Source organism: Staurois parvus, unplaced genomic scaffold (assembly GCF_062004578.1).
Source record: "Staurois parvus isolate SC_StPar_1 unplaced genomic scaffold, SC_StPar_1.0 ptg000222l, whole genome shotgun sequence".
Lineage (NCBI taxonomy): Eukaryota > Metazoa > Chordata > Amphibia > Anura > Ranidae > Staurois > Staurois parvus.
In genome coordinates this window covers 1,180,154-1,205,996 of record NW_028318018.1, presented here as the reverse complement: position 1 = coordinate 1,205,996, position 25,843 = coordinate 1,180,154, and the positions used below count along the sequence as shown (strand labels likewise).

At 48.6% G+C, this 25,843-nt stretch overlaps 1 protein-coding gene and 1 pseudogene across 1 annotated transcript; one reads left to right on the top strand and one right to left on the bottom strand.

Moving 5' to 3' along the window:
* Positions 1–229: 229 nt before the first annotated feature.
* LOC149460682 (uncharacterized) lies at positions 230–3,867 on the top strand (annotated as a pseudogene).
* A 20,423-nt stretch (positions 3,868–24,290) lies between these two features.
* Positions 24,291–25,607, bottom strand: LOC149460681 (uncharacterized). Its single transcript, XM_089679350.1, has one exon. It carries the CDS (start codon positions 25,595–25,597, stop codon positions 24,617–24,619), a length of 981 nt encoding a protein of 326 aa, XP_089535476.1. The 5' UTR covers positions 25,598–25,607; the 3' UTR covers positions 24,291–24,616.
* Positions 25,608–25,843: the final 236 nt, after the last annotated feature.

Genomic DNA, 25,843 nt, shown 5'->3' with positions numbered 1-25,843 from the left:
TGCTCTCTATCTACCCACTGTTATATATTAACATAGGAAAACATTGAGAAGATGGCGATGAGTGATAGAGGGGGTGGGGACCCTCGTCCTATAATCCCCTCATCACTGTCCCTCCTATAAAAGACAGTTCTGGTTGTTTCCTCACTCTCTGACTAAGGTCCATGAATAAAGAAATGACCTGGTAGGAGATCAGAGGAGCCATTTCCTAGTTCCCTTGAGGGTGGAATTGTAAGCTCCTCAGAGACCAAGCTGCCTGATGTGGGCGGAGTCCTGGTTTGGGGGAACCAATCAGCTCCTGTCTAGTAATCCTCTTTGTCTTTGTATTTTAGTCCATGGCCGGGAGATGAGGAAAACCTCCGAGGATTGTCTCACTTTGTCTCCAGACTGGAAAGTAGAAGATGAGGACATCACACAGTATAGTCCAGGAGAAAACCCGGCTCCCTCCAATGTCCATCCGGCACCACCCAGTGTAGATGGACCATCAGATTCCTCGTATCCTGAGGAACCTCAGACTGTGCGGGACCGGGCCGGCCTTCCAACAGGGAGGAGCTTCTCCTGTACTGAGTGTGGGAAGGGTTTCTGTTCTAAATCCAAACTTAATGTGCATATAAGATCTCACATGGGGGAGAAGCCATATTCCTGTCCTGAGTGCGGGAAATGTTTTTCGAGGAAGTCCAATCTTTACACACATCAGAGATCTCACACAGGGGAGAAGCCGCATTCCTGTCCTGAGTGTGGGAAATGTTTTTCACAGACGTCCAATCTTTATAGACATCAGCGATTTCATACAGGTGAGAAGCTGTATTGCTGTCCTGAGTGCAGGAAGGATTTCTGTTCTAAAACTAGTCTTAATGTGCATAAAAGATCTCACACGGGGGAGAAACCGTATTCCTGTTATGAGTGCGGGAAATGTTTTGTAGAAAAATCAAAACTTATAATACATCAGAGGTCTCATGCGGGAGAAAAGCCGCATTCCTGTTCTGAGTGCGGGAAATGTTTCTGTTCTAAATCCCTTGTTAATGTGCATAAAAGATCTCACACAGGGGAGAAGCCGTATTCCTGTCCTGAGTGCGGGAAATGTTTTTCAAAGAAGGACAATTTTTCCATACATCAGAGATCTCACACGGGGGAGAAGCCATATTCCTGTCCTGAGTGCGGGAAATGTTTTGCAGAAAAATCAAAACTTGTCAGACATCAGAGTTCTCACACGGGGGAGAAGCCATATTTTTGTCCTGAGTGTGGGAAATTTTTTTCACAGACGTACCAACTTTATAAACATCAGAGATCTCACACGGGGGAGAAGCCATTTTCCTGTCCAGAGTGCAGGAAATGTTTTTCAGACAAGTCCAGTCTTCACACACATCAGAGATCTCACACAGGGGAGAAGCCATATTCCTGTCCTGAGTGTGGGAAATGTTTTTCACAGACGTCCAGTCTGCACACACATCAAAGATATCACACAGGGGAGAAGCCGTTTTCCTGTCCTGAGTGTGGGAAATGTTTTTCACAGAAGTCCAATCTTTACACACATCAGAGATCTCACACGGGAAAAGCCGTATTCCTGTCCTGAGTGCGGGAAATGTTTTTCAGACAAGTCTAAACTTTACAAGCATCAAAGATCTCACACGGGGGAGAAGGTACTTTCCTGTCCTGGGTGAGGGAAATGTTCCTCACTGAAGTCCTGTGTTCCTGTACATCAATGAGGTGTATTGGTACACCCTGGAGGTGTATTGGTGCCCTAAATGCGGGAAATGTCTTCTAGATGAATGTTGCTGGACATCCCAGCTCTCATGTGGGGAAGAAGCACACCCTGATATACACCTCAGATATACTCCATGGCTGATCTTCATCATGGAAGAAACAGTTCATAAGGAGATCAGAGGCCCCCAAAGACATGGATGAAGTGTGGGACCGGGTTGGCCATTGATGGCAGGAGAAGAATAAAAATGGAGTCCTGCCCTGTGATTGGCTGAGTACATTTTGTGGTGGGAGATTTCACAAACACTTGGAGGTCTATGGAGAACAATGTTGAACGGATGTGACCGGCATTCTCCAGCTGGGAGGAGTTTTGGCCGTATTTTATTTCTTATGATCATTGGCTCCATCTAGTGGCCATAATATCATATTGGGCTAGTTTTACTGATGGAGATATTTCAAAAAAATCACCTCATTGTGGCCACTAGATGGAGCCGGCGATCATAGGAAATCCCTGTGTTACTTAACCTATGGCCGGGTGTTGTAACAGCTGGAGGAATGATTGTCTCATTGGTCCAATGAATGTTCTATAAATAGAGCCCTTGGTTTCCTTTGTCAGTTGTCTTCTGTTCACTGGTCTTCCCAGTGAATGGCTGCACAGGGAGGGGGCTGTCAGGACAAGTCTGATGATTGGAGGAGACCAGGCTTAGCTCCCAGCACAGTTAGAGAACTGACCATGCTGAGCTCTAATGCCTAGTGTGGTCAGTTTTAATAGGAAATCAGAGGGACTGGCAGGATCACCGGGGATCTCACACAAAGGAAGCAATACAGAGAGAAGAGGAGACGTCTTCATACCAAGACATGGGAGAGCCGGCACAGATCAGGAATAGGACATGTTGGAGGAACATATTCTTTGAAGGAGAAGTTCAGGCAAAGCTCTTTTGTCTGTACTTCTCCTGTGGATCAGAGGAGTGCAGTTCATTCTGAACTCCTGAGACCCATTTTCAGGTGAAGCCCGCTGTCAGCTGATGTCACTCAGGAGGTCCAGACTGGGGAAAGATCCCAACATCAGAGTCTGGACCAGCTGCACCCTCCCCCTCCACAGCCTAGTGAGTGTGGGGGGGGGGGGGGGCAGGGCAGAGAGCTGTGACTGACAACCCCAGTTCTTCTAGGAGGAAGTGCTAACCATTTATATGTTTCTATAACGGTGGGAAGTATGTAGCTGTGAATAGACCTCCCAGCAATGTTATTACCAGGCTGCAGCTAGGGGGCGCTCTAATGTGTACAGTGTGACCCCAGCAGAGGGATCCCATCTAGCCCACATTAACCCTCTCACTGCCAGAGCTGTTTCTGCATGATTTTGCACACATGGGAAAATGCAGATTTTAGGCCTGAAGATGAGATAAACCCCCAAATATATATTAGCAGAGGCCCTGGAGAATAAAGTTTTGGTAATTTTCGGGGAATTCCGGATCATCATATACTAAGCAGGATTTGGACCCCGGTGGAGAACTTTCACCCCAAGAAAAAATGAGGGTGAGGTCAGCAGAGGAGCCCATAGTAAAGGAGAAAACTCTGAAATGTTTTCTTCAGAAGGTCGGAGTTTACTGGACAAGTGAATGTAAAATACACCATCAACGCGTTTCATGGCTTCAAAGTGTAACTTCATCAGGACAGGTGTAAGAAGACGATATAAAAATAGGGAATGAAGTAACAGTCCAGTATATGGTATTATAAAGACCCGAGTCACATACAATTCATGGACAGGACTGAGATTTATAGCATTCAGGATTTGTATGATGTTAGACAAGGTGAAGAGATATATGGAGAGGATGATCAATACATGGAGAAATCAATCTATTCTATCATAGAAGGGAATCAATAGATCAATCAATGACATCAACCAATCAATAAGATCCATTTCATGGGATAGATTTATCATTCTGTGCACTGGTTATGTTGGAGGATCAAACCGTGATCACTGGATATTGGAAACATTCCTATTGATCTGATGATTGCTGGCATGGATTCCTGATTGATTATTGCTGGGAATAAAGTCCAATAAACACGCAGATTTGATGGGATTATTGATAGAAAAATCTCTTCATATTCCATGGAATAAATATGTGTAGAATAGTTTGGATTTGATGGAATAAATCTCTATAAAAAGACTTTGTGGGGTTTGTTGGTTCTTTTCTATTCCTCTCTAGGTCTGGATTTCAGGAAGAAGAAACAATTCCTCCAATTTCTATTGGATGGTGAGGAGGGGAGAGATTTGGGTGAGTTTTGTACATACAGGAGGTAATAGAGAGAATCCGGCTAGTAATTGATGAGAGGAGATTTCACCAGAGAGTTCCATTGGTGAGAATTCAGGGCTGGGGGCACTGCTGGGGAATAGAGGGTTCTGATTGGGCCACCAGAAAATGTGTACATATAAATCTGTGTGTGTGTACTGCTGGGGCCTGGAGGGTTCTGATTGGACCACCAGTACACGTGTCATATTAATATGGGGGTGTGCACTGCTGGGGCCTGTAGTGTTCTGATTGGACCACCAGTACACGTGTCATATTAATATGGGGGTGTGCACTGCTGGGGCCTGGAGGGTTCTGATTGGACCACCAGTACACGTGTTATATTAATATGGGGGTGTGCATTGTTGGGGCCTGGAGCACTTGGTGATGGAAGGCTTGGATGCAGCTGCTCGGCCATGGAAACCCATTCCCTGAAGCTCTCTACGCACTGTTGTTGGGCTCATCTGAAGGTCACACCAAGTTTGGAGGTCTTTAGCTATTGACTCTGCAGACAGTTGGTGACTTCTGCGCACTGTGCGCTTCAGCATGCGCTGACCCCGCCCTGTCATGTGACGTGACCTACCACTTGGTGGCTGAGATGCTGTTGTTCCCAGTTGCTTCCACTTTGTTATAATACCCCAGCAGTTGAGCGTGGAATATTTAGTAGCCAGGAAATGTCACGGATGGACTTGTTGCACAGGTGGCCACCTATCACGGGACCACGCTTGGAGTCACTGAGCTCCTGAGTGTGACCTATTCTTTCACCAATGTTTGTAGAAGCAGTCTGCATGCCTAGGGGATGATTGTATACACCTGTGACCATGGAGGGGATTGGGACACCTGAATCACATGATTTGGAGAGCGGGGCCAATACAATACTTTTGGCTATATATATATATATATACACACACACACTGCTCAAAAAATAAAAGCAACACTTTGAAAACCCATCAGATCTCAATGGGGAAAAGTCTCTTGCTGAATATGTATACTGATATGGACAGGGCAATGTAAGGACGCCCCATTGTTTGAAGGAAATGAAACTGATTGATCTACAGAGGACTGAATTCAGACACCATGAAAATCAAAGTGAAAAAATGATGCAGCAGACGAGTCCATTGTGCTGAAATTTAATTGCAACTCAAAATGATACTCAGTAGTTTGTATGGCCCCCACTGGCTTGTATGCATGCCTGACTGACAATGTTGGGGGAGGCTCCTAATGAGACGACCGATGGTGTCCTGGGGGATTTTCTCCCAGATCTGGACCAGGGAACCACTGAGCTCCTGGACAGTCTGAGGTGCAACCTGGCAGAGTTGGATGAACCAAAACATAACATCCCAGAGGTGTTCTATTGGATTTAGGTTTGGTGTCCATTCGATGGTATCAATTTCTTCATCCTCCAGGAACTGCCTGCATACTCTCACCACATGAGGCCGGGCATTGTCTGCACCAGGAGGAACCCAGGACCCACTGCACCAGGAGGAACCCAGGACCCACTGCACCAGGAGGAACCCAGGACCCACTGCACCAGGAGGAACCCAGGACCCACTGCACCAGCGTAGGGTCTGACAATGGCCTAATAGCAGTCAGGGGGTCATTGTCTAGCCTGGAGAGGTCTGTATGTTCCTCCATGGATATGCCTCCCCAGACCATCACTGACCCACCACCAAAACAGTCATTCTGAACAATGTTATGGGCAGCATAACATTTTCCATGACCTCTCCTGACCATTGCATGTCTGTCACATGTGCTCAGGGTGAACCTGCTCTCATCTGTGAAAAGCACAGGGTGCCAGTGGTGGACCTGCCAATTCTAGTGTTCAATGGCAAATGCCAATCCAGCTCTATGGTGCTGAGCAGGGAGCATAGGACCCACTAGAGGACGTTGGGCCCTCAATCCACCCTCATGAAGTCTGTTTCTGATTGTTTGGACAATATATTGTGTTTTTGTCCAATAAAAGTAAAAAAAACTGTATTTAAATAAATGTGTTTGAAAAATTGCTGCGCGAGTACATTGTGACATAAAAAAAATTGTGACATAAAAAAATTGCTGCACCCACCATTTTATTCACTAGGGTGTTTGACAAAAAAATTTTTTTTTTTCTTTACACAAAATTGTCACTTAAATGATTTATTGCTCACACATGCCATGGGTATATGTGGAATTACTCCCCAAAATACATTCTGCTACTTCTCCTGAGTATGGGGGTACCACATGTGAGAGACAGTTTGGCAGTCTAGCCAAGTACAGGACCTCAAAATCCAATAAGCACCTTCAGGCTTTTAAAGAGCTTTGTTTCCTCATTATTATGATTATTATTATTATACAGGACTAATATAGCGCCGACAGTTTGCTCAGCACTTTACAAAATGGAGGGAGACAGTACAGTAACAATACAATACAATACAAGAGGGATTAGAGGGCCTGATCCTGGGAGCTTACAATCTAGGAGGGAGAGGATAGTGGTACAAGAGGTAATTAGCTGAGGGGGATGGAGTGGTAGGAAGTGTAGTGGATTCCAATATTAGCTGGGGTCGGCGCAGGCTTCCCTGAAGAGATGGGTTTTCAGAGTAGATGATAGCCTGATAGTTTGGGGTAGGGAGTTCCAGAGGATGGGTGAAGCCCTTGAGAAATCCTGGAGACGAGCATGGGAGGAGGAGACAAGGGAGCTAGAGAGTAGTAAGTCTTGCGAGGAACAGAGAGTACAGTTTGGGTGGTATTTAGAGACAAGGTCGGTGATGTAGTTAGGGGCAGTGTTATGAATGGCTTTATACGTCAGTGTTAGTGTTTTGAATTTTATCCGTTGGGCAATTGGAAGCCAGTGGAGGGATTGGCAGAGAGGGATGGAGAACACTTAGTGGAAGCCAGTGGAGGGATTGGCAGAGAGGGGTGGAGGACACTGAGTGGAGGCCAGTGGAGGGATTGGCAGAGAGGGGTGGAGGACACTGAGTGGAGGCCAGTGGAGGGATTGGCAGAGAGGGGTGGAGGATACTGAATGGAGGCCAGTGGAGGGATTGGCAGAGAGGGGTGGAGGACACTGAATGGAGGCCAGTGGAGGGATTGGCAGAGAGGGGTGGCAGATACAGAGCGGTTAGTAAGGTGGATGAGTCTGGCAGCAGCATTCATGATAGACTGAAGAGGGGATAGCATGCGATGAGGTCGGCCAGTGAGGAGGGAGTTACAATAGTCAAGGTGAGATATAACAAGGGAGGGAATAAGTTGCTTATTGGTTTCCGAGGTTAGGAACGGGCATATCTTGGAGATGTTGTGGAGGTTGGAGATGTTGTGGAGGTGAAGTCTACATGAGTTTGTCAGCAATTGGACCTGGGGCTGAAAGGACAGATGGGAGTCTAGGATTACACCTAGTACCCTGGCGTGAGGGGAGGGACTGATGATTGTGTTATTGCTCTTGATGGAGAAGTCAGGGGAGGGGGCACGGGCTGGGGGAATACTAAGAGCTCAGTTTTGGAAAGGTTGAGTCTGAGGAAGTGCAGTGACATCCATGCTGATATGTCACTTAGTAGGCTGGTGATGCGATTGGAGACTGAAGGGGTGAGGTGAGGAGGAGACTGAAGGGGTGAGGTGAGGAGGAGACTGAAGGGGTGAGGTGAGGGGTAGACAGATAGATTTGTGTGTCGTCGGTAGAGATGAGCGAATTATTCAAAAATTCGATTCGGCTGATTCGCCGAATTCGCGGAATAAATTCGATTCGAGCCGAATATATTCGCTGCGAATTTAACTTATAAAAAGGGTGTTTCTAGGCTTCAGAGAGCCTTTATATTAGTGCAGAACACTGTACCTTTAATTTAAATGCCCTTGGAGTCTGCTGGGGAAGAGAAATAATACTGTCAGTCAGTATGACATGCAGATGAGTGCCGTCGATCTTAGAATCACCGCACACTTCACTCATTTGGGCAGTCACGGGGCCAAAACCAGAGTGTGGAGCCACAGTGTGGCGGTGGAGGCAGCAGCAATGGGAGGCCATACAGCACCCTATGACAAAATGGAACCCACCAGCAGTGTGAGGAGACCTGAAAGTGGCGATGGAGACAGCAGCAATGGGAGGCCGTACAGGGACCCATGACACACTCTGGACCTGTCAGCAGCATGAGGAGGAGGTACAGGGGCCCATGACAGATTACGGGCCTGGCAGCAGCATGAGGAGTCGGTACGGGGGCCCATGGCAGATTACGGGCCTGGCAGCAGCATGAGGAGGCGGTACAGGGGCCCATGGCAGAGTGGCGGAGCGTAAGCAGCTAAAATTGAAGGCCATACAGAGGCCTATGTTAAAAAGTCCCCCCAGCAGCAGCGTGGGGAGACGACTATCAAGAGTCCAATGGCAGAGTGGCGGAGCAGAAGCAGCTTCAATTGAAGGCCATACACAGGCCTAGGTTAAAAAGCGGAAGCCGTCAGCAGCGTGAGCAGATGACAGAGGCACATGGCGCAGGGTGGCGGTGGAGGCAGCAGCAATGGAAGGCCATACAGCACCCTATCACAAAATGGAACCCACCAACAGTGTAAGGAGACCTGAAAGTGGCACATGGCGCAGGGTGGCGGTGGAGGCAGCAGTATTCGGAAGCCATACACAGGCCTAGGTTTAAAACTGGAACCCAGCAGCGTGAGCAGACGACAAAGACACACATGGCAGAGGATGGATCTGGCAGCAGTATGAGAAGGCGGTACAGGGGCCCGTGGCACAGTGTGGTGATGGGGGCTACAGCAACTGGATGCCAGAAAGTGGCCAATAGGGCTATATACTGCATGACTACATAGGTGGTTTTTATAGTACTTTATTTTGGCCTCCCTCTCAGCAGGTGTGAAAAAGGCCACCATTTTTGAACGGTAGCGAGGGTCCAACAAGGTGGATAGCCAAAAGTCATCCCTCTGTCTGATGGTTATTATTCGGCTGTCGCTACGCAAGCAACCGAGCATGCTATGGGCCATTTGTGCCAAGGAATGCGAGGGACTCCCTGCCTCCATCTCCACAGCATATTGCCACGGTGCGTCTGGGTCCTCTGTCTCCTCCTCCTCCTCTACCAGATGCTCCTGCTCCTCCACTCCTGTCCGCTGAGTGGAAAAACCACCCATTTCACTCAATAATTCCTGAGCACCAATGTCCTCCTCTACCTCCTCCTCTTCTTCCTGTCCTGCCCCCACAGGGGTCATGTGGCGTTGAGATCTGTGCGCCACGTCTACCGCACCCTGACCAGCCATTGTTAACAGCATTTGTTCCAGGACGTGCAACAGAGGAATGACGTCGTTCATCCCATAGTCCTGCCGACTCACGAATAGCGTGGCCTCCTCAAAGGGCCTGAGCAAGCGGCAGGTGTCACGCATGAGCTGCCAATGGCTGACATCGAAGTTACACAGGGGAGTACCTTTATCCGCTTGTAACATCAGGAAATCGGTGATGGCCTTTCGCTGTTCGTAAAGGCGGTCTAACATATGTAGGGTTGAATTCCACCTTGTTGCAACGTCGCAGATCAGGCGATGCTGTGGAATTCCGTTCTGCCGCTGCAGCTCAAGGAGGGTGTGCTTTGCGGTGTAGGAATGGCTGAAATGCATGCAAAGTTTAAGTGACATTTTAAGGATGTCTTGCAGTGGGATGGTGGATTTTAGGAACCGCTTGACAACCAGATTGAACACGTGAGCCATGCATGGCGCATGGCACAACCTTCCTTGACGCAGAGCAGACACCATGTTCTTTCCATTGTCGGTCAACATGGTTCCGATTTTCAGTTTGCGCGGAGACAGCCATCTGTCGATTTCGCTGTTCATTACACTGAGAAGTTGCTCCCCTGTGTGACTACGTTCGCCAAGGCATACCAGGTGCAGCACAGCGTGACACCGTTGCGCCCTGCACATGTGATATGCCGGTTGGGTAATGGGACTTGGCACGGGGGTGGCGGCTGAGGACACGGCAGAAGAAGAGGTGGTAGAGGCGGACATCTTTGCTGGACCAAGGACGTGCAAACGTGGAGGCAAAAGCGGCGTGACCTGTCCAAGTTGCTGGTGCGGCTGTGCCGGCACCACGTTCACCCAGTGAGCCGTAAATGACATGTACTGTCCCTGACCGTAGTTACAGCTCCACACGTCGGCGCTGCCGTGCGCTTTGGCAGAGACCGACATGCTCAAAGACTGGCCCACCATCTCTTCTACATGTGAATGCAGGGCTGGCACTGCCTTTTTGGCGAAGAAATGCCGGCTTGGCACTCTCCACCGCGGCTCGGCACAAGCCATCATTTCTCGGAAAGGTGCTGAGTCCACCACTTGGAAAGGGAGGGACTGCAGCACCAGCAACTTGGACAGGAGGACGTTCAGCTTTTGCACCATCGGGTGCGTGCTCGCAAACTGTTGTCTCTTGGAAACGGATTCCAAGAAAGACTGCTGACGGAATCCGTGAAGAGGAGTAGCAGGAGAAGGAGCATCTGAATGAGCGGAAGATGCCAACGAGCGACAACTCCCCTCAGCAGAGGTGTTGGAGCCTTGACTGCCTGATAGAGGGCGATTGACGTCGGGTGATGGAGCAAGTAACGGAGCGGGTGATGGAGCAGGGGCTGGGGCAGGCAGAACCGCCGTATCTTTATCACGGTTTTCCCAGGCCACCGAATGGCGACGCTGCATATGCTGACGCAACGCTGTAGTCCCAACATGGGCCCCCTGGCCACGCTTGACTTTCTGGCCACATAGTCGACATACGGCTACGTTTACTTCCTCGGGCGGCGTGACGAAAAATTGCCACACCGCCGAGTAGGAAACTTTGCCCCCGCTACTCCTCACTGGCTGACTGCTGCTTCCTCCGTGCACACCGGCACCACTACTGGCCGTGGTGGTAGGCTGCAGTGGAGCTGGTGCTCTACTCTGTGGCCGTTTGGCTCCACTCACACTGCTGCGACCCTGCTGCCTCCTGGGCAACCCACCGACTGCTTTGCTCGCTGCCAAGCTGCCACCCTCTTCTCCTGATGATGCGGAAGAAATTGCCTGATGACGACGAGGCTGCCAAGTGCGATCAGCCTCATCATCATCAATTAGGGTCTCCTTCTCACTACTAGCCCCCTCGGCTGCGTGTGGGTCAGGAGACAGACCTGTCTCTAGACCGGCTACCGAGCCACTCGCCTCGCCAGTACTTCTTCGCCTGGCTGCTGAAAAGGCGGATGTCTCCCCACGTTCCTGACCGCCCTCTGTTAGCTCTTCCTCACTGTACAGTGGGGCTGAGCCCACAGCATGCGATACTTCGCTTGGTGAGGGAACACCAAAGGACAGGGGCAGGTAGAGGACACGTGATTTCAGTGGGCTTGGTCCCGGGCCATGCCAACTAAAGGTTGTGTCTGACGTACCCACCGACCGTTGGCTGTAGGTGTCAGAGGTGACCTGGGAAGAGGAAGACGACCGAGCCAACCAATCGATGACGGCAGGGTTGTCGGTGGAGACACGACCGCTGGATGACACCGGGAGCACTGGCCTCTGGCTGCGAATAGTGCTGCCTCGACCCCTTCCTCTGCTGCCACGTCTGCTCGCTCCTAAAACATTGCCTCCTCTGCCACTCCTCTGCATGTTGTCTGACATACTCTTTAATTCAACGATTCTGTGTCCCTGAGTAACAATTCTGTGTCCCTGAGTAACAATTCTGTGTCTGTCCCTGAGTAACAATTCTGTGGCCCTGAGTAACAATTCTGTGTCCCTGAGTAACAATTCTGTGTCTGTCCCTGAGTAACAATTCTGTGTCCCTGAGTAACAATTCTGTGTCTGTCCCTGAGTAACAATTCTGTGGCCCTGAGTAACAATTCTGTGGCCCTGAGTAACAATTCTGTGTCTGTCCCTGAGTAACAATTCTGTGGCCCTGAGTAACAATTCTGTGTCCCTCAGTAACAATTCTGTGTCTGTCCCTGAGTAACAATTCTGTGGCCCTAAGTAACGGTTCTGTGGCCCTCAGTATCAATTTTGTGTCCCTGAGTAACAATTCTGTGGCCCTAAGTAACGGTTCTGTGGCCCTCAGTAACAATTCTGTGTCCCTCAGTAACAATTCTGTGTCTGTCCCTGAGTAACAATTCTGTGTCTGTCCCTGAGTAACAATTCTGTGGCCCTGAGTAACAATTCTGTGTCCCTCAGTAACAATTCTGTGTCTGTCCCTGAGTAACAATTCTGTGGCCCTAAGTAACGGTTCTGTGGCCCTCAGTAACAATTCTGTGTCCCTGAGTAACAATTCTGTGGCCCTAAGTAACGGTTCTGTGGCCCTCAGTAACAATTCTGTGTCCCTCAGTAACAATTCTGTGTCTGTCCCTGAGTAACAATTCTGTGGCCCTAAGTAACGGTTCTGTGGCCCTCAGTAACAATTCTGTGTCCCTGAGTAACAATTCTGTGGCCCTAAGTAACGGTTCTGTGGCCCTCAGTAACAATTCTGTGTCCCTCAGTAACAATTCTGTGTCTGTCCCTGAGTAACAATTCTGTGGCCCTAAGTAACAGTTCTGTGGCCCTCAGTAACAATTCTGTGTCCCTGAGTAACAATTCTGTGGCCCTAAGTAACGGTTCTGTGGCCCTCAGTAACAATTCTGTGTCCCTCAGTAACAATTCTGTGTCTGTCCCTGAGTAACAATTCTGTGGCCCTAAGTAACAGTTCTGTGGCCCTCAGTAACAATTCTGTGTCCCTGAGTAACGTTTCTGTGGCTCTAAGTAACGGTTCTGTGGCCCTCAGTAACAATTCTGTGGCCCTCAGTAACAATTCTGTGTCTGTCCCTGAGTAACAATTCTGTGGCCCTAAGTAACGGTTCTGTGGCCCTCAGTAACAATTCTGTGTCCCTGAGTAACGTTTCTGTGGCCCTAAGTAACGGTTCTATGGCCCTCACTAACAATGCTGTGGCCCTCAGTAACAATTCTGTGTCTGTCCCTGAGTAACAATTCTGTGGCCCTAAGTAACGGTTCTGTGGCCCTCAGTAACAATTCTGTGTCCCTGAGTAACAATTCTGTGGCCCTAAGTAACGGTTCTGTGGCCCTCAGTAACAATTCAGTGGCCCTCAGTAACAATTCTGTGTCTGTCCCTGAGTAACAATTCTGTGGCCCTAACTAACGTTTCTGTGGCCCTAAGTAACAGTTCTGTGGCCCTCAGTAACAATTCTGTGTCCCTGAGTAACGTTTCTGTGGCCCTAAGTACCGTTTCTGTGGCCCTCAGTAACAATTCTGTGTCTGTCCCTGAGTAACAATTCTGTGGCCCTAACTAACGTTTCTGTGGCCCTAAGTAACAGTTCTGTGGCCCTCAGTAACAATTCTGTGTCCCTGAGTAACGTTTCTGTGGCCCTAAGTACCATTTCTGTGGCCCTCAGTAACAATTCTGTGTCTGTCCCTGAATAACAATTCTGTGGCCCTAACTAACGTTTCTGTGGCCCTAAGTAACAGTTCTGTGGCCCTCAGTAACAATTCTGTGTCCCTGAGTAACGTTTCTGTGGCCCTCAGTAACAATTCTGTGGCCCTCAGTAACAATTCTGTGTCTGTCCCTGAGTAACAATTCTGTGGCCCTAACTAACGTTTCTGTATCCCTAAGTAACGATTCTGTGGCCCTCAGTAACAATTCTGTGTCCCTGAGTAATGTTTCTCTGTCCCTAAGTAACGTTTCTGTGGCCCTAAGTAACGATTCTGTGGCCCTAACTAACGTTTCTGTGGCCCTAAGTAACGTTTCTGTGTCCCTAACTCTCTCCCTGAATACAGCCAGGTCTGCCTCTGTTCAATGACTGGAGGCAAATGGAGAATTCTGTGGACACAGAATTGTTACTCAGGGACACAGAATCGTTACTTAGGGACACAGAATTGTTACTCAGGGACACAGAATTGTTACTCAGGGACACAGAATTGTTACTCAGGGACACAGAATCGTTACTCAGGGACAGACAGAATTGTTACTCAGGGACACAGAATTGTTACTCAGGGACACAGAATCGTTACTCAGGGACACAGAATTGTTACTCAGGGACACAGAATCGTTACTCAGGGACACAGAATTGTTACTCAGGGACAGACACAGAATTGTTACTCAAGGACACAGAATTGTTACTGAGGGACACAGAATCGTTACTCAGGGACACAGAATCGTTACTCAGGGACAGACACAGAATCGTTACTCAGGGACACAGAATCGTTACTCAGGGACACAGAATCGTTACTCAGGGACACAGAATCGTTACTGAGGGACACAGAATCGTTACTGAGGGACACAGAATCGTTACTCAGGGACACAGAATCGTTACTCAGGGACACAGAATCGTTACTGAGGGACACAGAATCGTTACTCAGGGACACAGAATCGTTACTCAGGCACACAGAATCGTTACTGAGGGACACAGAATCGTTACTCAGGGACACAGAATCGTTACTCAGGGACACAGAATCGTTACTCAGGGACACAGAATCGTTACTCAGGGACAGACACAGAATCGTTACTCAGGGACACAGAAACGTTACTCAGGGACACAGAATCGTTACTCAGGGACACAGAATCGTTACTCAGGGACACAAAATCATTACTCAGGGACAGACACAGAATTGTTACTCAGGGACACAGAATTGTTACTCAGGGACACAGAATTGTTACTCAGGGACACAGAATTGTTACTGAGGGACACAGAATCGTTACTGAGGGACACAGAATCGTTACTCAGGGACACAGAATTGTTACTCAGGGACACAGAATTGTTACTGAGGGACACAGAATCGTTACTGAGGGACACAGAATCGTTACTCAGGGACACAGAATTGTTACTCAGGGACACAGAATTGTTACTCAGGGACACAGAATCGTTACGTTATTTTTGGGGTGCTTATTGAATTAAAGAGTATGTCAGACAACACGCAGAGGAGTGGCAGAGGAGGCAATGTTTCAGGAGCGAGCAGACGTGGCAGCAGAGGAAGGGGTCGAGGCAGCACTATTCGCAGCCAGAGGCCAGTGCTCCCGGTGTCATCCAGCGGTCGTGTCTCCACCGACAACCCTGCCGTCATCGATTGGTTGGCTCGGTCGTCTTCCTCTTCCCAGGTCACCTCTGACACCTACAGCCAACGGTCGGTGTGTACGTCAGACACAACCGTTAGTTGGCATGGCCCGGGAGCAAGCCCACTGAAATCACGTGTCCTCTACCTGCCCCTGTCCTTTGGTGTTCCCTCACCAAGCGAAGTATCGCATGCTGTGGGCTCAGCCCCACTGTACAGTGAGGAAGAGCTAACAGAGGGCGGTCAGGAATGGGGGGAGACATCCGCCTCTTCAGCAGCCAGGCGAAGAAGTAGTGGCGAGGAGAGTGGCCCGGTAGCCGGTCTAGAGACAGGTCTGTCTCCTGACCCACACGCAGCCGAGGGGGCTAGTAGTGAGGCGGAGACCCTAATTGATGATGATGAGGCTGATCGCACTTGGCAGCCTCGTCGTCATCAGGCTATTGCTTCCGCATCATCAGGAGAAGAGGGTGCCAGCTTGGCAGCGAGCAAAACAGTCGGTGGGTTGCCCAGGAGGCAGCAGGGTCGCAGCAGTGTCAGTGGAGGCAAATGGCCATGGAGTAGAGCACCAGCTCCACTGCAGCCTACCACCACGGCCAGTAGTGGTGCCGGTGTGCATGGAGGAAGTAGCAGTCAGCCAGTGAGGAGTATCGGGGGCAAAGTTTCCTACTCGGTGGTGTGGCAATTTTTCGTCAAGCCGCCCGAGGAAGTAAACGTATCCGTATGTCGACTATGTGGCCAGAAAGTCAAGCGTGGCCAGGGGGCCCATGTTGGGACTACAGCGTTGCGTCAGCATATGCAGCGTCGCCATTCAGTGGCCTGGGAAAACCGTGATAAAGATACGGCGGTTCTGCCTGCCTCAGCCCCCGCTCCATCACCCGCTCCGTTACTTGCTCCGTCACCCGACGTCAATCGCCCTCTATCAGCCAGTCAAGGCTCCAACACCTCTGCTGAGGGGAGTTGTCGCTCGTTGGCATCTTCCGCTCGTTCAGATGCTCCTTCTCCTGCTACTCCTCTTCACGGATTCCGTCAGCAGTCTTTCTTGGAATCCGTTTCCAAGAGACAACAGTTTGCGAGCACGCACCCGACGGTGCAGAAGCTGAACGTCCTCCTGTCCAAGTTGCTGGTGCTGCAGTCCCTCCCTTTCCAACTGGTGGACTCAGCACCTTTCCGAGAAATGATGGCTTGTGCCGAGCCGCGGTGGAGAGTGCCAAGCCGTCATTTCTTCGCCAAAAAGGCAGTGCCAGCCCTGCATTCACATGTAGAAGAGATGGTGGGCCAGTCTTTGAGCATGTCGGTCTCTGCCAAAGCGCACGGCAGCGCCGACGGTCAAGGACAGTACATGTCATTTACGGCCCACTGGGTGAACGTGGTGCTGGCACAGCCGCACCAGCAACTTGGACAGGTCACGACGCTTTTGCCTCCACGTTTGCACGTCCTTGGTCCAGCAAAGATGTCCGCCTCTACCACCTCTTCTTCCGCCGTGTCCTCAGCCGCCACCCCCGTGCCAAGTCCCATTACTCGACCGGCATATCACATGTGCAGGGCGCAACGGTGTCACGCTGTGCTGCACCTGGTATGCCTTGGCGAACGTAGTCACACAGGGGAGGAACTTCTGAGTGTAATGAACAGAGAAATCGACAGATGGCTGTCTCCGCGCAAACTGAAAATCGGAACCATGTTGACCGACAACGGAAAGAACATGGTGTCTGCTCTGCGTCAAGGAAGGTTGTGCCATGCGCCATGCATGGCTCACGTGTTCAATCTGGTTGTCAAGCGGTTCCTAAAATCCACCATCCCACTGCAAGACATCCTTAAAATGTCACGTAAACTTTGCATGCATTTCAGCCATTCCTACACCGCAAAGCACACCCTCCTTGAGCTGCAGCGGCAGAACGGAATTCCACAGCATCGCCTGATCTGCGACGTTGCAACAAGGTGGAATTCAACCCTACACATGTTAGACCGCCTTTACGAACAGCGAAAGGCCATCACCGATTTCCTGATGTTACAAGCGGATAAAGGTACTCCCCTGTGTAACTTAGATGTCAGCCATTGGCAGCTCATGCGTGACACCTGCCGCTTGCTCAGGCCCTTTGAGGAGGCCACGCTATTTGTGAGTCGGCAGGACTATGGGATGAACGACGTCATTCCTCTGTTGCACGTCCTGGAACAAATGCTGTTAACAATGGCTGGTCAGGGTGCGGTAGACGTGGCGCACAGATCTCAACACCACATGACCCCTGTGGGGGCAGGACAGGAAGAAGAGGAGGAGGTAGAGGAGGACATTGGTGCTCAGGAATTATTGAGTGAAATGGGTGGTTTTTCCACTCAGCGGACAGGAGTGGAGGAGCAGAAGCATCTGGTAGAGGAGGAGGAGGAGACAGAGGACCCAGACGCACCGTGGCAGTATGCTGTGGAGATGGAGGCAGGGAGTCCCTCGCATTCCTTGGCACAAATGGCCCATAGCATGCTCGGTTGCTTGCGTAGCGACAGCCGAATAATAACCATCAGACAGAGGGATGACTTTTGGCTGTCCACCTTGTTGGACCCTCGCTACCGTTCAAAAATGGTGGCCTTTTTCACACCTGCTGAGAGGGAGGCCAAAATAAAGTACTATAAAAACCACCTATGTAGTCATGCAGTATATAGCCCTATCGGCCACTTTCTGGCATCCAGTTACTGTAGCCCCCATCACCACACTGTGCCACGGGCCCCTGTACCGCCTTCTCATACTGCTGCCAGATCCATCCTCTGCCATGTGCGTCTTTGTCGTCTGCTCACGCTGCTGGGTTCCAGTTTTAAACCTAGGCCTGTGTATGGCTTCCGAATACTGCTGCCTCCACCGCCACCCTGCGCCATGTGCCTCTGTCGTCTGCTCACGCTGCTGACGGCTTCCGCTTTTTAAACTAGTCCTGTGTATGTCTTCTGAATACTGCTGCCTCCACCGCCACCCTGCGCCATGTGCCACTTTCAGGTCTCCTTACACTGTTGGTGGGTTCCATTTTGTGATAGGGTGCTGTATGGCCTTCCATTGCTGCTGCCTCCACCGCCACCCTGCGCCATGTGCCTCTGTCGTCTGCTCACGCTGCTGACGGCTTCCGCTTTTTAACCGAGGCCTGTGTTTGGCTTCTGAATACTGCTGCATCCACCGCCACCCTGCGCCATGTGTCTCTGTCGTCTGCTCACGCTGCTGACGGCTTCCGCTTTTTAACCTAGGCCTGTGTATGGCCTTCAATTGAAGCTGCTTCTGCTCCGCCACTCTGCCATTAGACTCTTGATAGTCATCTCCCCACCCTGCTGCTGGGGGGACTTTTTAACATAGGCCTCTGTATGGCCTTCAATTTTAGCTGCTTACGCTCCGCCACTCTGCCATGGGCCCCTGTACCGCCTCCTCATGCTGCTGCCAGGCCCGTAATCTGCCATGGGCCCCCGTACCGACTCCTCATGCTGCTGCCAGGCCCGTAATCTGTCATGGGCCCCTGTACCTCCTCCTCATGCTGCTGCCAGGTCCAGAGTGTGTCATGGGTCCCTGTACGGCCTCCCATTGCTGCTGTCTCCATCGCCACACTGTGGCTCCACACTCTGGTTTTGGCCCCGTGACTGCCCAAATGAGTGAAGTGTGCGGTGATTCTAAGATCGACGGCACTCATCTGCATGTCATACTGACTGACAGTATTATTTCTCTTCCCCAGCAGACTCCAAGGGCATTTAAATTAAAGGTACAGTGTTCTGCACTAATATAAAGGCTCTCTGAAGCCTAGAAACACCCTTTTTATAAGTTAAATTCGCAGCGAATATATTCGGCTCGAAGCAAATTTTTTCCGCGAATTCGGCGAATCAGCCGAACCGAATTTTTGAATAATTCGCTCATCTCTAGTTATCAACATCACTTGGTCTCCAATCAAGCTGTACCAAGTCATGATGAACCAGATCAAGGAATACTCCCAGCCATCGATTTTTCTGGATCTGGGGCATTTTAGTCGATTTTATAGGTAGACCAGCCTGTCTTTTTATTATTATTATTATTATTATTATACAGTATTTATAAAGTGCCAATAGTTCGCTCAGCGCTGTACATTACAAAGGGGGACAGAACATGTGACAGAACAACAACAATACAATGCAACACATGAGGGGATCGAGGGCTCTGCTCTTTTGAGCTTACAATCTAGGAGGGAGGGGATGGTGGCACAGGAGATAGCTGTGGGGGATGGAGTGGTAGGAAGAGTGGAGGAGGTCGGCAAGTTAGCAGGGGGTGGGGTAGGCTTCCCTGAAGAGATGGGTTTTCAGGGTGCGCCTAAAGGAGAGGAGAGTAGGTGATAATCTGATGGGTTAGGGCAGGGAGTTCCAGAGGATGGGTAACACCCTGGAGAAGTCCTGAAGGTGGGCATGGGAGGAGGAGACCAGGGAACTAGAGAGAAGGAGGTCTTGTGAGGAGCGGAGTGTGCGTGTTGGGCGGTACTTGGATATTAGGTCAGTGATGTAGTTCGGGGCAGTATGATGGACAGCTTTGTACATCAGTGTTAGGATTTTGAATTTGATCCATTGCGCAATCGGAAGCCAGTGGAGGGATTGGCAGAGGGGGGTGGCGTAAATGGAGCCGTTGGTAAGGTGAATGAGTCTGGCTGCCGTATTCAGGATGGACTGAAGTGAGGATAGCCTGTGGCGAGGCAGGCCAGTGAGGAGGGAGTTGCAGTAGTCGAGTCGTGATATGATGAGGGAGTGGATGAGCTGTTTAGTGGTTTCTGGAGTTAGGAACGTGCGGATTTTGGCGATGTTGCGGAGGTGGAGTCTGCATGTTGCGGAGGTGGAGTCTGCATGTTGCGGAGGCGGAGTCTGCATGTTGCGTAGGTGGAGTCTGCACGAGCTTGTTAGATTGGACTTGGGGCTGGAAGGATAGGTTGGAGTCCAGAATGACACCAAGTACTCTGGCCTGCGGGGCGGGTTTGATGGTGGCGTTGCTGGACGTGATGGAGAAGTCAATGGGGGGTGGGGTCCGGGCTGGGGGGAAGACAAGAAACTCGGTTTTGGAGAGGTTCAGTTTAAGGAAGTGGAGCGACATCCAGTCTGATATTTCGCTCAGTAGGTGTGTGATTCGGGCGGAGACTGAGGGGGTGAGGTGGGGGGTTGAGAGATAGATTTGTGTGTCGTCAACATAGAGGTGGTAGTTGAAGTCGTGAGAGTGTATGAGTCTTAACCCTAAATTGCAAGGATCCTCCTCAGTATAGGACTCGGAGGTTACATCCTCCATCAATGAAATGAGATTGTCCATAGCCTCCTGATCCCTATGCTGTAATATAGGGGTAATATACAGGTTGGAACCAGTTCCTTCCTGTCTTCCTTCCTATAGTGACCTCAGGTAGACCTTTCTGAGTGAATTGGAAAATACATTGATGTCCTTATTAAGGATATGGTGATGGCACTTCCTTCATATGTTCAGGACACACGAGATATACTATCAAAGATTGCTCAGATTCAGGTACAGCCAGGTACACTTTTGGTGGGTATTGATGTAGAGTCTCTCTATACCTCTACCCCCTATGATTGGGGGATTGGAGCTGTAGCCAATTTCCTAGATAAAAGCTACCCAATGATGGGAGCTCAGAATGAATTCCTTATTGAACTGCTAGAGTTTGCCTTAAATCAAAACATTTTACAATTTCTAGGTACATCATACCATCAAATTTGTGGGACCTCAATGGGAGCCCCCTGGACACCTGCGTATGCGTGCTTGCATCTTGGCTGGAGGGAGGAACAAATTGTTTATTCACCCCCCCTGTACATCGATGATGTCCTCATGCTATGGGAAGGCACTGAGTCGACGCTTCATGCGTTTTTGTCTGAACTCAATAATAACAATCATAATATCAAACTCACCTATACCTTTAACTATAGGGAACCTCGTTCCTTGATCTGTCAGTATGGATTGAGGGTGATGCCCTCCATATTAAAACGTATAGGAAATCTACAGCTGTCAACTCCTTGCTCCTCACCTCTAGCCCCCATCCACATTCTCTGATCCGGGGGATCCCCACTGGACAATGTCTGTGTATTCGCAGAAATTGTACCTGTGGTGACGACTATGAACAAGAAGCAGATGGCCTCTATAACAGATTTCAGGAAAGGGGGTATCAACATAGTACTCTTAGACAATCCAAAGTGAAAGCCTCTAAATGTAAGCGGGAAGTTATTACATACATGTACTGACAATTCTGTCTCTCATGATCTGTCTTCTGTGCGTATTATTACCCGGTTTGGGATCCAGTTGGAGGCGGTACGGGAAATTCTTACTAAGCATTGGCACATCCTTACTCAGTCCCCTGAATTATCTCAGATTGTAGGCCCTAGACCCCTTATGGTCACTAAGCGAGCAATGAACCTGAGGGACAATCTAGTTAAATCCGAATTCACACCAACAAACAATTGGCTAACAGATTTAGCTCCGCTCATCGGAATGTATCTGTGTGGATGATGTAGTATATGCAGGTATGTTGAACGGACAGACACATTTACTGCTGTCAACAGACAGAAGGTTTATCATATCAAACAATTCATGAACTGTGCCACCACATGTGTGAAATACATGCTCCAGTGTCCTTGTGACAAAATATATATTGGAAAAACAAAACGGCAATCACGTGTACGTATAGGTGAACATTTAGGACGCATTTGTAATAAACATGATCGAACTCCTGTAGGTGAACATTTAGGATGCATTTGTAATAAACATGATCGAACTCCTGTAGCTGAACATTTAGGACGCATTTGTAATAAACACGATTGAACTCCTGTAGGTGAACATTTAGGATGCATTTGTAATAAACACGATCGAACTCCTGTAGGTGAACATTTAGGATGCATTTGTAATAAACACGATCGAACTCCTGTAGGTGAACATTTAGGACGCATTTGTAATAAACACGATCGAACTCCTGTAGGTGAACATTTAGGACGCATTTGTAATAAACACGATCGAACTCCTGTAGGTGAACATTTAGGATGCATTTGTAATAAACACGATCGAACTCCTGTAGGTGAACATTTAGGACGCATTTGTAATAAACACGATCGAACTCCTGTAGGTGAACATTTAGGACGCATTTGTAATAAACACGATCGAACTCCTGTAGGTGAACATTTAGGACGCATTTGTAGTAAACACGATCGAACTCCTGTAGGTGAACATTTAGGACGCATTTGTAATAAACACGATCGAACTCCTGTAGGTGAACATTTAGGACGCATTTGTAGTAAACACGATCGAACTCCTGTAGGTGAACATTTAGGACGCATTTGTAATAAACACGATCGAACTCCTGTAGGTGAACATTTTGCTAAATTCCACAATTCTCTCCTGCCGGTTTGCGTGTGAAGGCCATTTATGCTCTCAATTTGCCCAATCGTAGGGGTGACTTTGATACAATTAGTTTACGTAAGGAGAAGGAATTGCAGGTCTTTCTTGACCCATAACTGTCCTTTTTGCCCCCTACTCACTGCTATAATTCCCATTTGTTAACAATCGGTTATATATGCTGACTATTCCTATCTCTTTCCTGTTTGGCCATTTGGTTACTCTGGCTCACTATGGCACATACTGTACTTTATATGGGGTTCTAGTTGCCCCTATGTATGGGAATGTTTGCCCCGTTATGTATATTTGAATCCCCTCTTTTTGTTTTAATTATATGATGATTTGTAGCATTTTTGCATTGCTGGAATGACTTTTCTGTAGTGGCCATTTTTCCTGTGTGATGACTGTGTCCCCTATAAATGTCTTCAACAATATGGCCGCTACATCCTGAAGAAGCTCACGTGACTCAATCGGCGAAATGCATTGACATCACAGCGTCGTAACGCTCACTTCCTCGCCATCCAGGTCCTCCTTGGCGGCTCTACAATCTGACCACACCAGACCATCTGACGGACTCTCTGTCCCTGGACAACCACATGGCATGCTCCTGCAGCTCTCATGTTGCAGCAAGTCAAGATCACCATAGATGTCGGTATATGGTTGGGTGAGCAGACATTGTTTTCACATTAAGGCATCAATATATTGGGAAAATTTCCCACAATAGCAAATTGCTCGGTTGAGTTACTTATTGGATGTGTTTATCCTTATGGCGGGAAAGCGATTCATTACAGATCTGTACAACAGCTCACCCCCCATCTATTGTATCCTGTATACTGCCAATCATACATACTGAGATTATGGCCATTTACATCTCCAATCAAGGATGATTTAGTGGACTGTCCTCTATGGGAAGTATATGGGCCTGACATGCATCTATGGCCTCAACAACCATCAAGGGATTGATCCATGTGGTCTAGTAAATGATAACCGTTTGTCTCCCCATTTCTATATACTGCTTCTGGTTGTTTTATCATTTCCCTCTATTGGGGGTCCATCTATTTGGTTTATAGGCACAACGGGCTGTATTCCTATCCTTACAATTATCTTTCACACATGTGGCGTGTTCTGGACTGCCTTCTATGGATATACCGGGATTTATATACACCTACACAAGGACTGTCTGAGTCTGTTTTATTGTGTTGAAGTTTTTTGATCCTGCCACGATCTACATTTGGCTCCACTGACTTCTGTGATTACTCTACTTCCAATTTTTTTTTATTATTTTTGATCTCCCTTGATTTCTATGTTTGATGTGGAATGACCCTCTTTGGGTTTCACATTCCCTCATTATATTGGCCAATCTTAGTGCTGTACATGTGCGTGTGGCGTGGACCTGGGTGCCTAGGTGGGTGTCTCTCTGTATGGCAACGTTGTCATGATTTTATTGTGCTGGGTGGAGGGCATTGTCAGCTTTCTATTGTTGTCATGTCAATTTCAATACAAATTGTGTTTCAAGCCGCAGCTCTGTTCTCTTGAGGACTTCTCTTCCAGTGAGTTCTTTACTCGTGGGTTTCCATTGTTATCTCTGGATTTCACCTCAAACAATGAAGACTTTGAATTCTGCGTTTCACACCTCAGTGTCTGAATTGCATTATTCCCAGAGTACTTTGTATCCGGCGTGATTGTATGGAGGGTGGCGGCATGAAACCAATCTATCCTAACAATGGCCAAAACGCATCACAGCTGGGGGAAGGATCGTCACATTCATTCAACTAAGATTTTTTAAATAGATCTCTAAATAGTTATGAAATCTCCCACCACAAAATGTACTCAGCCAATGAAAGGCAATGACTCCATTTTTATTTTCCTACTCTTATCAATGACCAACAATTTTGGTGTACCCACAGTGACAGAGTCTGACAGCCCTGCACTAGATGGTCATAGGAAACCACTATATGAAATAAAATACGGACAATATGTGCTGAGCTGAGCAAACACATTTCATATTTATTCCACTCATTTTATAAATATAGACCTCTAAGAATTTGTGAAAGATTACACTGAAAAATGGCCAAGCCGGTCCCACACTTATCTCCTTATGGACTGTTTCTTCCATGATGAAGATCAGCCATGGAGTATATCTGAGGTGTATATCAGGGTGTGCTTCTTCCCTACATGAGAGCTGGGATGTCCAGCAACATTCATCTAGAAGACATTTCCCACACTCAAGGCACTAATACACCTCCAGGGTTGTGTGGGATCCCTGATGTACAGGAAGGCAGGACTTCAGTGAGGAACATTTCCCTCATCCAAGACAGGAAAGTGGCTTCTCTCCCGTGTGAGACCTCTGATGATTGTAAAGATGCGATTTCCTAGAAAAACATTTCCCGCACTCAGGACAGGAAAGTGGCTTCTCCCCTGTGTGCAATCTCTGATGTCTGTGAAGATGTGATTTCCTTGAAAAACATTTCCCGCACTCAGGACAGGAATACGGCTTCTCTCCTGTGTGAGATCTCTGATGTGTGTAAAGATTGGACTTTCTTGAAAAACTATTCCCACATTCAGAACAAGAATACGGCTTCTCTCCTGTGTGAGATCTCCGATGTTTGTAAAGACTGGACTTCTCTGAAAAACATTTTTCACATTCAAGACAGGAGTAAGGCTTCTCCCCCGTGTGAGATCTCTGATGTGTGTAAAGATCAGACTTCTGTGAAAAGCATTTCTTGCACTCAGGACAGGAATATGGCTTCTCCCCTGTGTGAGACCTCTGATGGATTTGAAGATTGGTCTTTAATGAAAAACATTTCCCGCACTCAGGGCAGAAAAATGGTTTCTCCCCTGTGTGAGATCTCTGATGTCTGTAAAAATTGGACTTACCAGAAAAACATTTCCCGCACTCAGGACAGGTATATGGCTTTTCTCCTGTGTGAGATCTCTGATGTATTTGAAGATTGGTCTTTAATGAAAAACATTTCCCGCACTCAGGACAGGAAAATGGCTTCTCACCTGTGTGAGATCTTTTGTGCATGTTAAGATGTGATTTAAAACAGAAACCCTTCCCACACTCAGTACAGGAAAACCTCTTCTCTGTTGAAAGACCGACCCAGTCCCGCACAGTCTGAGGTTCCTCAGGATACGAGGAATCTGATGGTCCATCTACACTGTGTGGTGCTGGATGGACACTGGAGGGAGCCGGGTTTTCTCCTGGACTATACTGTGTGATGTCCTCATCTTCTACTTTCCAGTCTGGAGACAAAGTGAGACAATCCTCAGAGGTTTTCCTCATCTCCCGGCCATGGACTAAAATACAAAGACAAAGAGGATTACTAGACAGGAGCTGATTGGTTCCCCCAAACCAGGACTCCGCCCACATCAGGCAGCTTGGTCTCTGAGGAGCTTACAATTCCACCCTCAAGGGAACTAGGAAATGGCTCCTCTGATCTCCTACCAGGTCATTTCTTTATTCATGGACCTTAGTCAGAGAGTGAGGAAACAACCAGAACTGTCTTTTATAGGAGGGACAGTGATGAGG

Coding starts and splice junctions, on each gene's coding strand:
- LOC149460681 (XM_089679350.1), bottom strand. CDS start 25,597: ATGAGGAAAACCTCTGAGGATTGTCTCACTTTGTCTCCAGACTGGAAA.